This window comes from Triplophysa dalaica, chromosome 23, assembly GCF_015846415.1.
Source record: "Triplophysa dalaica isolate WHDGS20190420 chromosome 23, ASM1584641v1, whole genome shotgun sequence".
NCBI classification, from domain to species: domain Eukaryota; kingdom Metazoa; phylum Chordata; class Actinopteri; order Cypriniformes; family Nemacheilidae; genus Triplophysa; species Triplophysa dalaica.
Genome location: NC_079564.1, coordinates 10,693,159 through 10,707,484, shown reverse-complemented (window position 1 = coordinate 10,707,484; position 14,326 = coordinate 10,693,159). Strand labels below are relative to the sequence as shown.

Below are 14,326 nucleotides of genomic sequence, written 5' to 3'. Positions count from 1 at the left end.
CCAATTTTTTTTAATAGGAATAATACACACATTAAGAATGATAAAGCTTCATTAGCACTTCCTGCACTGCACATTTCATGTTATGAAGACGATGCTTAAATAAGCATAAGGTTATACATTGTATAGGTTAGATTAGCTGGTCACAACAGACAATGTAAAGAGTTTATTTACAAAATGAGATAACTCTGTTTTCAAATGTTTTCAAAATCGCAGTTGTTTTGTTTTGATTAAAGCCATAATAACTCAAAAAATACAGCTAACTAACACAATTAAAAAATGGTAACGCAATGAAAAACATGATTTTTAAACATGTTTAAAAACACATGTAGTGATCTCATTTTGGAAAAAAACTATTAATTTGGTTTCCTCACAGGTAGGGGTGATAGGTGAAAAAACTGGTTTTCCTCAGTGATAGATGACTGTAGGTAACCGTTGTTTGCCTTGCAGAGCATTTGATGACGCAGAATTTGGTTAACTACTTGGGCCCAAATCATTTTTATGCTTTTCTGTTCATTAAAAAAGTAAAGCACTGACAAAAATACATTGAAGCAAAGTTTGTGGATTCAACCGTTGTAACGTGTGGTACTTCCTCATAGCAAAATAGATTACAATCTCAAGAGTTTTCTTCGGTGGAAAGGTCTGATAACTTCTTGAAGCTTTGTAAAGTTAAACTACTGTTGGTCTTTAACCGGTACATTAAGGATGATCACTTTCCAAATGTAAACAATTTGTTGCATGTCAAGCTTCCCTTAAATGTACGTTTTGAGCCTTCTGAAGCGACAAAGTGGCACCTGTGTGTTACATATGACCAGAACAGTACAAATGGGATGAGCTGTTTTTATTTTCACTTTCCGAAAAAGTTTACATTTTACTCAACAAATCACAAAAACATGTGATATTTAGGTCATACTGATTTCACAACACTTGTCAGTGGCTTTTACAATGGAAGTTTTCCTTTTTATGACAAGAAAATGAGTAAGTAGATGTATTTAGAATAAAGCAGGAAGCAGATGTAACGTCTGGTGACTGAAAGTCACAAGAAAACAAAACCCAACTTCAGCTAGATCTGCCTTTTTAATTTCATGTGTACATTACAGCAGGTCTGTGTGTCTAGATTATCATGTCTCATCACTTCATATGACGTCGAAAGGTATTAATTACACATTTCAAAAACAAATTATACTTCTAAGCTTGTTTTCTTTATAATAAATTTTGATGTTTCAACATTCTCTTCACACAACTTTCTACAGTTTATTGGAGGTAGAAAGTAATTTCAATATTTTGTTTCCATAGGTTGTCAGAACAAATAACACAAATACATATAAACAATCAGTTGTGAACATCGTTGCTTAACAATCGTGAGTGGCTGAAGAAGAGGAAACAGGACAGAGTGCTTTAAAATGATGGGAAGGGTTAATGGCTCCATCTATTGGTGAAAACCAGAACTGGCTGTATAGACACAACCTGTTGACGTTTGTAGATAATAATCATTAACATTTTTAACTTGATTCCGCATACTCATAAGATGACGTAAAAGACATGCACTAATGTATGTGTATAAGCAATTATAATATAATATAATACATTTATTTTTTGTAACAAAAAAAACATGTAACTATTATTTTTACTACATATGTTTTTATTAAGATTTCTTGGCCTGAAAAATACTTATAAAGGTGCTTAATTCATTTATTTAGTCATTATTTATATATTTATTACAATGGATATTTTTATTTATTTTATTTAGTCTGGAATTATCTGATAAATTCTACTTGCTATATTTAAAAAAAAACCTATAAAGATTATGGAGACATTTGTTCATTGCCGGTTCATGTGTTCATTTTTAGAGAGTAGACTCATAAAGCTGCAGTTAGGAATATTGTAAAGTTAATAAATTATCCTTATATTGACCTAAAACCCCCTCTAAAATGGTTTAATAACAGCCAACAAAATGACCAATGTCTGCAAAAGTTGTAGTACCTTTATTAGGCTACTATTACCTTTTTCTTTACAATTGTCTAATAATAAAGGAACATTTGCACTTAAGAACAGGCCCTCTGGTCTCACTTGAAGCTGAGAGTTGCATTCACACATGCAATCTGGAAGCCATCTTGATTTATTGCATTCAGCAGTAAAGTAAAATCACCCTGTGAAAAGAGACATATGAATCATTAGGCAATACAACCCATGTATGTTAATAGTAACAGTAAATCAAAGCTTAACTTTGTAAGTGGAAATTCTGTGCAAGTGGAAACCAAACCAAATAAATAATACAACCTTTATAGGAATGTCTGTCTTTAACTGAAATGATGAATCAAGCGTCATAATTTCTGTAGAAAGAATAACGAAACGTTACTCCTAGTCCTAATCTGTGACCCTGGATCACAAAACCAGTCTACCAAGATATAATGTAAATTTCAACCATTAATATATGAAAACTTTATTTTTTGTGAGTGGATGGCCTACCACAGTGCCCCTGATTAACAATTTCAAAGGCAATTTTCACAACAACAAATAACTTTTGCACACTCAGATTCCTGAGTTTTAAATGGTTGTATTGCAGCCAAATATTGTCATATTATAACAACTCATACATCAATAGAAAGCTTATTTATTCAGCTTCCAGATTACGTAAATATCTCAATTTGGAAAAATTGACCCACAAGACTGGTTTTGTTGTCTAGTGTCACATATTGTATTTTTTTGTGATTTTGGGAACTTATATTTTATATTCTGAATGCACCATAATTACTGGTTGTTCACCAGAATTCTGTCATTGTTTATTCACCCTCATGTCAATCAAAACTGTGAATCTTTCCGTGGAACACAAAAAAGAAGATATTTTGAGAAATGTCTCAGTGGCTTTGTGCCCATACAGTACAACTGAAGTCAATGTTGTGTGGTTGCCAACCTTCTTCAAAATATCTTCTCTTGTGTTCTGCAGGAGAATGAAATGGAAGGACATAAGGATGAGTATATTGTTGGGTGAACTATCTTTTTAGAAGGTACATTTCCTGAATCCTCACCTCCTCGTCTGCTTCCACAAAATGTGAAACGTTGGAAATGAGGAAGACAGAGGGGTTCGTTCCACGTCAACATTTCGTAGCCATTTAGCAAAAGCACAGCTGATGAATATAACTCATGGACAGACTGCCCTGACGAGAAAACACACAGTTACTTCTTTAGGCTTTGTTGACCTTCATCTAAAATGTATGATAATATATACAAATGAAAAACTCACTTAGAATTAAAGCCAATCTGATTTTTATTGGATCTGTTAATTTGTTAGGGCAAGGGAGGAATGTGAAGCCCACATCCTGTAAAGGGTCTATAACGTATGACAAATAAATCAACTTAATCGATATGCACTGTATGACGGTAAGAGATGTTTGAATGAACATTCTTTGATATAAAAACAACATAAATATTATCACTGATGTCACTGATATTCAACAGCGCTTAAAGAAGCGTTCACAGATAAGTTTTTGGTATTTCTCATCAAAACAAGACAAAAAAAGAGAACATTTAGATGTTGATATATTGATCTCACCACAGCTCCTGTAAGTAATTGTAAGTCTTTCTGAGTTGCACACTGCGTGAATGGGCCATTGGACATCCTGAGAATGAACCAAATGCACCTGAGAAATGAGAAGAATGAGAACCAAAATGTTTGGCAATGTAATATCAAACAAACAAGTCCCCATAGCCGTTACGAGTCTGTCTGGATTCATATGAACAGAAATCGGAACTAATGAAATAAAATGAAACAACTTCTCAATTGGGGTCAAACACATCAACATGACACAACCTGACAAGTTTTACTTCCCTCTTAAAACAATGGTTTGTTGACATGGCATAGGACGAGTCTAACATGACAGGGCAGGTTATCTTGATGTCACTTATTTTTGAGCTGAATTTGTTTACTTCATAAAGCAGAGAAGTCAACCTTCGAAAATAATATCTTTGCTAAAAAAACAACACGACATAACAAAAGACATTAGACATTAGAAACACAATAGAACCCATCATAATTTAAAATGTTGTCCACACTGGATGCGGTGTGCCTGTGTCCAGTGTAGATAAGGTTTAGCCAATCTCTGCTAGCAATGTAACTCATCTAGTGTGAAATGCACTGTGAATGTGTACATACTAGGCCTACCCAGAAACATTTCATATCATCGCTGTCCTTCCGAAACCACAAAATTCAAAGTTTTCAGGAAATGGAAAAAACACTATTAAAATAGCCTACTGTGTTCTCCAAGTTTACAAGCACTTTTAAATACTTCTTATTGGTTAGATATTTGCAAAGTATGACTAATAATAATAATTTATGACAAAAATGAAAATCCCGAAATATGGAGATACACAAGATTTCAGAAGGACATCAGCGATATATAGGCTATCTTCATTTTAACTTAAGACTTGATCATTGAATTAGGAAAAGTCTTTTGAGTGAAATGTTGAACAAAGTTTGGATGAAAAAATACACACACCATATCATTAGAGACTTTTAAACCTAATTGTAAGTGTAAAGAGCACACAATAGTGCCACAATAATTTATTATAAAATAATATTATAATGTATTATGAAATATTGACATGAAAATTTCACCAAAAACTTGTTCCTGCCTCAGTTAGGATAAATCTGGAGTTTGACAAACTTCCCCCGCAGGGTCACAAGAGATCTTGATGAAAATGATGTTGTCACCAAGAACTGAAAAAATGTCATTCAGTTAGTATGTCAGGCTGACTTGATCTTGGGATCATGTTGAATTTGGATGTTCTGCTTCCTTGGAGGTGTTTTTCTTCAATGGATGAGGAAGTCCTGACCCTATATGAATCAGTATGAGGATCCTCATGAGCACATCTGCCTGTAGCATCCTCTGCAGACCCATCAACTCTTCTACAAAGACAGTGAGTACATCACTGTTAATGACTGGATTGTTCATTTCGTGAATGTTTCTTTTGCTTTACCGGCAGGTTTTTTAAGTGTTTTTCAAACACACAAAAAACTTCTTAACTTGGTTTTCTCCCACAATGCCTAGTCTGATCTTGTCTGAACTCAGTATTATAAAAGTCTAAATTCTTTTAATATTGATATCTGTCGTTCAGGCTAACGTGAGGACGGATTATGTTAGCCAAGAAACGCACGGTTGGTCGTTATACCAACGCCACGTCGAACTCAGTCGAGAGTGAGCTTCCTCGGTTTGAACTGTATTATGATGGTTTGCAGCCAAGAGGAACCCCAGATGAAGGTACAGTAAAGCCATCCCTGTGAATGCATTTTTTTGACATATTTGATTAGTGTCACATGATTACAAAATGTCATGTGTATCACAAATACTGAGAAATTGGCTGTTTTTACTATCACATAAAAAAATGTCACACACAAGATGTTTTTCAACAAACACAATTTGGTCTTTCTAGTTCACATACATCAATAATCAATCATCAGTTCTTATTCAGTAAAATCCTACAGCTAGATTTTTGTCAGCCCATTTTTCATCTTTAATGTAAGGATAAAGAACAACACACTTCTGTGATCTTTTCATCACGTTGAGCTTTCTGTCTTCTCTAGCAACACTAGCTGAGAGTCTCTCTGTGTTGAGCGTTGACATGCGTGTGACGGAGAACAAGGCCGAGCACATCACAGACAAATACAAGAACTCCAACCTCATCGTGCGCAGGAATAAAGAATTCACTATCATCATTAAATTTGACCGCGACTTCAATAAAGAGAAGGACAATGTGGAGATGGAATTTCTGATTGGTGAGCAGTTTTTAATATTTTTTACCCAAATTATTATTTCTTCTGGTCTGTAAAACACAATACTAAACGTTGCACAGGTGTTTATTGTATATAGTGTTATAGACGCTTTCAAGAGTCCCTGTGTATTATTTTGGATGACAAGCAAAAGAATCCGACAAGAACCTTTAACGTTCCTTGGCTAAACTTGTCTCCCCAATATTTTGAATTTAGACTGCTTTACCAAGCTCCACCGCTAGGTGTCATCGTCCCATCTGGTAAACTACAATGCCCATTCAACAAATTGTTTATTTAATAAAATGAACATACAACAAAATACAACAAATCGTTTATTTAATAAACTATTATTCAGTCACATAATAATACAAATGAATATGAACATAAATAAAATAGTTATATTGTTAGACACTGGCCAAACACAGACCGGAATTTAACTAAAGTTCTGTTGTACGCGTCCTATGAAACGGTCTATAACACCATCTTTTATTTGAAGATAAATGATCAGAAATAAAATGTCACCGTTTAAACAACATACCGTGAATAGGAAGTTTTTACCAAAAATAGAGATAAAGCTGGCATAAGCGTTCAAGAAAAGTTGGGATTGCTATAAAGATGAATATGAACAAATCTTGTTTTTGAAGTTGGATGGATGCTACATTTCATTGGTAAATAAAACTGATTACACAAAGCTTCTCGTCTTCCAAACGTTACCGGGTGAATGAATAAAAAATCCCACCTATTCACATTTCTTCCACTACATGCAAATATCTGTTGTCCTCATCTCACACAGGCAGTAAACCTGATGAAAACAAGGGCACCTACATCGTCATGTCCATCGGTAAAGAGAACCGTGATGTCAGCTGGAAGTGTCGCGTCGTAAACATCGAGGGAAGAGACGTGACGGTGGGCATCACACCGGACCCCAACTGCATCGTGGGCCGCTTCCGTATTTTCATGGTTGTTGTGAGTGATGTAGGGAAACAGCGCACCCCGAGAAACCCCGACAATGATGTTTATGTGCTGTTCAATCCTTGGGACTCTGGTGAGTACAACTGCATTCATATGGTGCTCACATTTGATATAAAACAACAGGACAGCCTTTGAAATGTTGCTTGAGGCCAACAGTCTTGCTATATGTGTCTCTACACAGCGGATCAGGTGTACATAAAAAAAGAAGAAGAGAGGCAGGAGTATGTCCTGAATGATGTGGGGGTCATCTTCATCGGAGACTTTAACGAAGTGTCCTCCCGCTCATGGAACTTTGGGCAGGTCCGTAAAATCCCCACGGACATCATTCGGGATGTTTTGTCATATCAGTGACCATCAAAGGTCGTCTGTCCACCGCTGTTGACACTTTTATGTGTTTTCTTGTAGTTTGAACAAGGAATTCTGGATGCCTGCCTTCTGATTCTGGATTCTGCCAAAGTACCGCTAGTATTTCGTGGAAATGCGACTGAAGTAATCCGGCAGGCCTCAGCTCTGGTATGATGTGAAGTTTGCATGATCTTTTCATAGCTCATGACATTTGATAGAGTTCTCTGTTAGGTATCAGACTATCAGGTCTGTCTAAGTAACATCTTCAGTTCCCATTATGTTATTGCCCAGATGTCGCTCTTTCATAACTAAAGAGGTTTGATGGAGTTCTCCGTTGTGTTTCATTTAAGTGTCAAGTCTCAGATGTTTCTCTTTAAATACTTAAGAAAAAATGAAATAGAAACAAATAAGATAAGTGTTGACGTACATAAAGAGTATGGAAGTGGTTGTGGAAGTCAATAATCTGGATTTGGGAGACATTTTATAGAAATGTTCGCGTTCGTCTAGAAAGCTTTGATAATATTGACTTTTGATTGCTGATTTGACAAATCTGTGCGTAGTTTGTGGCATCGTTAAGATAACTTCTGATCCTCTAATGGAGACATTTTGAGAGTATTTTTTCTCAGACGAAATATCTAAGATGCAGGACACTACATTTGCACTCTATTTAAACGGTTTATAACAGAGATCCGATCTGTGATCTTTCTTTTTAACGGGTAACTTTTAAATGCAGACGTCGCAAATCGCAGCTCTGTTTGTGACATGAGATCTCCTTTTAAACTGTAATGGAAACACTTTCTGAGTGGAAATATTATAGATGGCAGAGGAGTTTCCATTTAACCGCATTGCCGATCTTAATCATGGTAAATGTTATACAGAAGCATATTTCTGTCTTATAGCGTCATGAGCAACATAAACAGATTGTGTTCATTTTGGATACCTGGTGGTATATTTTCAGATGAACGCTCAAGATGATGATGGTGTTCTGATTGGAAACTGGAGTGGAGAATACTCAGAAGGCACATCTCCCACCGCCTGGACTGGAAGTACTGAAATCCTGCTGAAATATGCCAGCGAGGGAGCTACACCCGTAGCTTTTGCCCAATGCTGGGTATTTGCCGGTGTACTGAACACTTGTAAGTATGGCAATCGCACTTAAATAGGCTACTTTTGTGTCATGTGCACCCTTTAAAGTTTAGAAGTGACAACCAGATTTAAATGCTGGAGTAAACAAGTCATAGAGAACAGATGAATCACTCCTGAACGTGTACTGGTTGACTAAGTTACATAGATAAGACATAGGTACTGCATAACTGTATAGGAATTCCAGCTTTATGGACGTGACATTTGTGACGATTGTATTGAACCATCTGTTGATAGAGTCTAAACATGAAAAAATGTCAGTCTATAAAAAAAATCTATTTAAAAAAAGCGAAATAAACATGCAAAATAAGGAAGCGTCTTTTGGGAGACGATATACTTTGAAGGTTTTCTGTAAAAAAATGCACAATCCTTAAGCAACAATACCCAATGAATGGAGAAGGGATGCTTCTTTATAGAACATAAAATAGTTATTCTATATTTATTTTCATGTGTCCATTTATGAGGAATATGTAGCGTTATGGATGTTACAATCCTGAAAATGGCACATACCCGACTATGAAAAAACACAAATGCTTTAAAATTTGAAGAGAGATCTCACATGGGTATTTGAACCACCAAATCTTAAAATCTGTGCTGCTACCATAGTTAAAACCGCTGGTATAAACTACATTTTTTTGTGGTATGATTAACATTTTCACGGAATTGTCCATTTGTAATAGCCTACCTGTTTACCCAGTTTTGCGCTGTCTGGGGTTACCGGCGAGGGTCATCACCAACTACAGCTCTGCTCACGACAACACGGGCAACCTGAAGACAGACATCATTCTGGATGAAGATGGTAAACTGGACAAAGAAAAAACAAGAGATTCAGTCTGGTGAGATTTCCTGACGCTTACAATTAGACCTAATCAACTATGTCGGCTACTGACTGTGTTCTGACTTTGGATGTCAGGTCATGAAATTATGCAGAGTGCTTGGCCTTAATTTCCGGTTCACATTTGCAAATAATACAGTGCCTGTAGATGATTTGTGAGAGCAAGCAAAAGAGACCGAGAAGAACTGTTTCTTGGCTTTATTTAGACTGCGATACAAATCTCTCTAGATGTCATTGTCCCATACGGTTTCTTTAAATATGACAAAACTACAGGACCCATTAAACAAATTGTTTATTAACTAAAATGAACACAAAACAAAATACAACAAATCGTTCATTTAATACGATTATTATACATTAAAATAATAATATAAATTCATGTGAACATAAGTTAAATAAAATATACATTTTTATATTATTAGACAGTATAATTAGAAAGTTAATTGCACTCCAGGTGCTATTTTACCTTAAAAAATGAAGTGAGATGATCAACAAGGCAAATATAATTCAGTTCTGTATTACTGTGCCTGAACTGTTTTAAATTGAGTTTTTAAGGTTTATTATTTTAGAAGCAATACAAATGTGGGTAACACTTTACATTAAGGTACCCTTTATAAAGCATTTATAAATGTGTTCATTAATGATTAATAAGTCATTTACAAATGCATTATGAAGCAGATATAACTGCATAAATAAAAAGAGGGCATTCTATGAAATACTTGCCAAATAGTGAGCCATTTTTAACACACATGTTATAAATGCTTAATAAATGTATTTATTCATTATTCAGTTGACTCTTAAGCAGATATATTATTATCTTGATGTTGTTTGCAATATAGTCTGTCAGACTGGACACTGTAAGGTGTTATATTGTTTTTCTTATACTGGCTCACTATTTGGCAGGTATTTCGTTAGAATCCTTTTATTCATGCAGTTATAATCTCTTTATAATGCATTTGCAAACTACTTAATAATCATTGACGAACACATTTATAAAGTGTTACCCAAATGTGTTTTAACAGGAACTATCACTGCTGGAATGAGGTGTACATGAAGAGAACTGACCTGCCGGAAAAATTCTGGGGGTGGCAGGTGGTTGACGCCACCCCACAGGAGACCAGTGATGGTATGCACATGACTGTAGTTTTGGTGAATGTTATTTTAATTACTTGTAAAATGATTGGAATGCGTCCAGATGTCTGCTTCAAGGAGGGATTGGTTATCTCTGTTTTTATTTGTGTGTAGCACATCTGACATTTACCCTGTGGGAGTTTTCCTCATTTAAAATATAACTTATACAGTAGGTGCTTTTTGTAAAATTTGACCTTGTCTTTGAATGTCCAGTCTTACGTCATACAATCAAGTTATGAGGAATCTAAAGAAAGAAGTAAATAGATAATGTGTGTCATTGATAAATGATATGATAGATTTTGAGATACAGTTGTTAAAACAAAAACATTGATTGACTCTACATTTCATTGTTTTGTCCAAAAATAAAACTGAAAAATGCCTTCGCTTACACATAAAAAATATATTTTCCTACATATTAATTGTCTATGTATTAAATCATTTATTATATTTCATTTTCATGTATGAAAAAGTATATGCATTATATTTTTTCAGTATATTTTTCAGTATATTCAGGGTTATTTTCTTTAAATAAGGTATGATTTTATGTATATTCATGGTGAATGTTTGTCCAAAAATGAGAATTGGGACAGCATTCACTCTCCCTCATGTCATTTCAAACCTGTATGACTTTCTTTATTTTGCAGAACACAAAAGAAAATGTTTTGACAAATGTAGCCAGCACCCATTCACTTGCATTGCAATAGAAGTGAATGGCTGCAGGTGCTGTTCAGTTGACAACTTTTTTCAAAATATCTTCTTTTGTGTTCTTCGGAAGAAAGAAAGTCATACAGGTTCAAAAAGTCACAAGGGTGAGTAAAAGATGATAGAATTTTTATTTTGGGGCAAACTTTCCCATTAATCTGGGCTTTAACAGACTGGATGGGTCACATATAATGCATGACTGTCAGTAAAACGGACTCAATATTTACATTTTTAATATATAATATTTAAAAAACATTTTTACGTGCATCCTGCTATGCTTAATGGAATGAAAAGGTTTTTTGGCTTCTCTCATCAAGGTCTTTATCGATGTGGCCCGACATCTGTCGCTGCTGTGAAAGAAGGAGAACTCAGCTACCCGTTTGATGCAAGATTTGTTTTTGCTGAGGTAACGAACACAATGTTACTTTACACGACAATATTTACTTCAGATATCATCAAGTTTTGTAGATAAGAAAATCCAGGCAAACTGCTAAAATTGCATGTGCGTAATTGAAAACGTCTGTCTTCAGCTGAACAGTGATGTGATCTACCATAAGGCTGATAAGACTGGAAAAACAAAAATCATCTATGTGGACACTGCGTATGTGGGAAAACTCACTGTGACCAAAAAGTGTGACAGTAATGAATATGAGGACATCACTACTACCTACAAATATCCAGAGGGTAAGTGCATCTGCTTTCACTTTACTTCATGTGCTTTTACATAAGATTCAGAACATCATGTCCCAAACGTGACCTTTAGATCTCACGAAACCCTTTACTGGTCAACGTTTGGTTTGCAGAGGAGCCACGTTGGTAAAATAGTTACGAATTCCCGTAAAATCAGATTGGGTAGCCTGTATTCTCCTTTGTGTCATTTTTCAACACCTCTGACTTTAGGAACTCTCAAGGAGAGGGAGGCCATGCAGATGGCAGAGCGCCGTGGTGTTGCCATCGGGGATTACTTTCCACTTACTGAAGCTGGTGTGGACATGGAGCTCAAGGCTGATGTCGTCAAAATGGGTGAAGACTTCAAGCTGAATATAAACATTAAGAACCAGACCACCGAGAAATGCACCATCAGTATCATCCTGACCGGGTGTGTTGTGTTTTACACTGGGGTTACCAGCTCGGTCTTCAAGACCGAAAACAAGGATGCAACCGTGGAGCCTTCGCAGAGTGAGTCAGATTTTACCGGTGATAGTGATTCAGTGTGTTGTGACGCTGCTTCTGATACGTACTGTGATGCCAACTGTGTCAGAAAGTTTTAAGCTAAAACTAAAACTTTGTCACTTCCTTGCCATCTCATTTGTTATTGGCTTTGGATAAAAGCATGTACTAAATGAATAAATGTTCAACTTTATTAACAGCTGAAACAGTACAAATAAGCATCCAAGCTGCGGAGTACATGCGTGAGCTGGTGGAACAATCCAATCTGCTGTTTGTTGTGTATGGACACATTGAGGAATTGAACCAGTCCCTTTCCACCATGAGAGTTGTCACCCTTCTCCCTCCTGAATTGACTATACAGGTTTATTTAAACAAATAATACACATTAAAGAACTTTACAGGAGTCGTGTTTATGCTCTTGATAAAAGAAAGGTATAAGATGCGGCTGTAATTCATCTCTTGCAGGTCAACGGGACTCCCCAGGTGGGGAAGGAACTCATGGTCTCCGTGGAATTCTTGAATCCATATAATTTCATCCTGAAAAATGTGCAGCTCCGCCTTGATGGGCCTGGTCTGATAAAGACCAAGTTGAAAAAATACAAGTAAACTTTTGATTATAAAAAGCAATACTGTAGGACATTTATAGATATATAGGGAAATGTGTCAATAATATGCTTCCTAAAGACTACTAAAAGATTGTATAATCTTACATTTGACAATTTACCATCATATACAACATGCAAAAAAGAAAAGATGCATTTAAATTAAGTTATTACTCTATATTTTTGTCTTGCTTTCAGTACAAATGTTTAAAAACAAAACGAGGTAAGGTTTGTAAACAAACTTTATGTTGGCTTGAGAAAGTCTAGTCTAAAGTTGAGTAGAATGTGAAGTGGAAGAAATGTAGACTGTGATAGAATTACTGTGTATGAGTGTGTGTTCATGTTTTAGAGTTAACAGCTTGAAACTAAACATCCTCAGCTGAACATTCTATCAATGTAAATCTATGGGATTTTTGGGCAGTTTGATCACCTTTTTAGGAAAACCGAATTAGCCCTTTAAAGTGATAGTTAACCCAAAAATAACAAAATGTCAATTTAAACCTGAATGTCTTTTCTTTCTTTCGCATATCATAAAATAACATATTTTGAAGTATGTTGGTAACCTGCACCCATTCACTAGCATTGGTTTTGTGTCTATACAATAGAAGTGTATGGGTGCCAGTGCTGTTTGGTTAGCAACATTATTTTGTGTTATGCAGAAGAAATTTATACAGGTTTGAAATGACAAGAGGGGGAAAAAATTATGACACAATTTTCATTTTAGTATGAACTGTTACTTTAGTTCGAGTTTCAACTTTATTTTTCCTACCTCATTGGCAGACTTTTTTCTTGTTTTAAGCATTAGTAAATATGTTACGTCTTAAGTCATTTTGCTTGAGATATTTATTTCTTTACTTAAGAAAATGAAGAAACTTCAAAATACTTCAAAATACTAAGAAAGCACTTAAGTTTTTGCAGATTCACGAAAAGTTTGTATTTGCACTTGCAGGCAGATCTTCCCTGGCGGCTCAATCAAATATAAAGAGTCCATCATCCCTCTAATTTATGGGAAAAAGACGTTGATCGCGAGTCTGGACTGCGCTGCACTGAGACAGGTCACCAATGAGATCAAATTCGATGTACTGAAGGCTGCGGCCAACCCGGTGATAGAAGAGATCGAGAAGAAAGTAGAGGAAGTACCTATAGAAAAAGAAAGAGAGGTGGAAAATGTGATTAACAACCCATAAAAGAGTTCCTAGTCCCTCTTATTTTACTTAAGCTTGCTTTACAAATGTTTTGAAAGATAATCTCATTCAAATTTACATTTCCTTGAATCATCCTGACTTTACCAGAGTAAAGAAGTGGAAATATCTGAAATATTTAGTGAATTTTACATGATCTTGTTGATCAGGGGCTCATGTACTTTATTAACTAACAAACTGTCATTGTAATCACAATTGTTGATTTTTCTCTGCTGTAATGCAATGGACTATAAAAAACTAATGCAAACTAACAATAAACAACAAACATAAAGCATTTGAATTTGCTTATTTACACTAGTTCAAATGACATTTATTGATTTATACAGGAATCAGTCATTTATACTGACATCAAGCATGACATCACTTTGACAAAACAGTGTACTTTTCGTATATGAAACAACATCATTGAAAAATATTATTATTTCAGATTAGCTGAGACATCATGTCTGTTATCAGACAC

General features: G+C 35.4%; 2 protein-coding genes across 2 annotated transcripts; one reads left to right on the top strand and one right to left on the bottom strand.

The window, feature by feature from the left end:
* Positions 1 to 1,959: 1,959 nt before the first annotated feature.
* On the bottom strand, positions 1,960 to 3,710 carry ly86 (lymphocyte antigen 86). The gene is made up of 5 exons (XM_056738858.1): positions 3,551 to 3,710; positions 3,242 to 3,328; positions 3,027 to 3,155; positions 2,278 to 2,330; positions 1,960 to 2,147 (listed from the first exon to the last, which is right to left on the bottom strand). Exons 1-5 carry the CDS (start codon positions 3,702 to 3,704, stop codon positions 2,064 to 2,066), a joined length of 507 nt encoding a protein of 168 aa, XP_056594836.1. The 5' UTR covers positions 3,705 to 3,710; the 3' UTR covers positions 1,960 to 2,063.
* Positions 3,711 to 5,131: 1,421 nt separating this feature from the next.
* LOC130412860 (coagulation factor XIII A chain-like) lies at positions 5,132 to 14,083 on the top strand. The gene is made up of 14 exons (XM_056737640.1): positions 5,132 to 5,255; positions 5,579 to 5,770; positions 6,558 to 6,809; positions 6,918 to 7,036; positions 7,142 to 7,249; positions 8,040 to 8,217; positions 8,922 to 9,060; positions 10,082 to 10,185; positions 11,210 to 11,298; positions 11,423 to 11,576; positions 11,793 to 12,071; positions 12,263 to 12,423; positions 12,528 to 12,664; positions 13,614 to 14,083. Exons 1-14 carry the CDS (start codon positions 5,132 to 5,134, stop codon positions 13,849 to 13,851), a joined length of 2,274 nt encoding a protein of 757 aa, XP_056593618.1. The 3' UTR covers positions 13,852 to 14,083.
* The last annotated feature ends 243 nt before the right edge of the window (positions 14,084 to 14,326 follow it).

Excerpts from the sequence above, each read along its gene's own strand:
- ly86 (XM_056738858.1), bottom strand. The coding sequence starts at position 3,704 with ATGGGGACTTGTTTGTTTGATATTACATTGCCAAACATTTTGGTTCTC. Across the intron at positions 3,156-3,241 it reads CAGATTGGCTTTAATTCTAA|GGCAGTCTGTCCATGAGTTA; the intron begins GTGAGTTTTTCA and ends TTTTCTCGTCAG. Across the intron at positions 2,331-3,026 it reads TTGTGGAAGCAGACGAGGAG|AAATTATGACGCTTGATTCA; the intron begins GTGAGGATTCAG and ends TTCTTTCTACAG.
- LOC130412860 (XM_056737640.1), top strand. The coding sequence starts at position 5,132 with ATGTTAGCCAAGAAACGCACGGTTGGTCGTTATACCAACGCCACGTCG. Across the intron at positions 5,771-6,557 it reads GGAGATGGAATTTCTGATTG|GCAGTAAACCTGATGAAAAC; the intron begins GTGAGCAGTTTT and ends CATCTCACACAG. Across the intron at positions 9,061-10,081 it reads AAAACAAGAGATTCAGTCTG|GAACTATCACTGCTGGAATG; the intron begins GTGAGATTTCCT and ends GTGTTTTAACAG.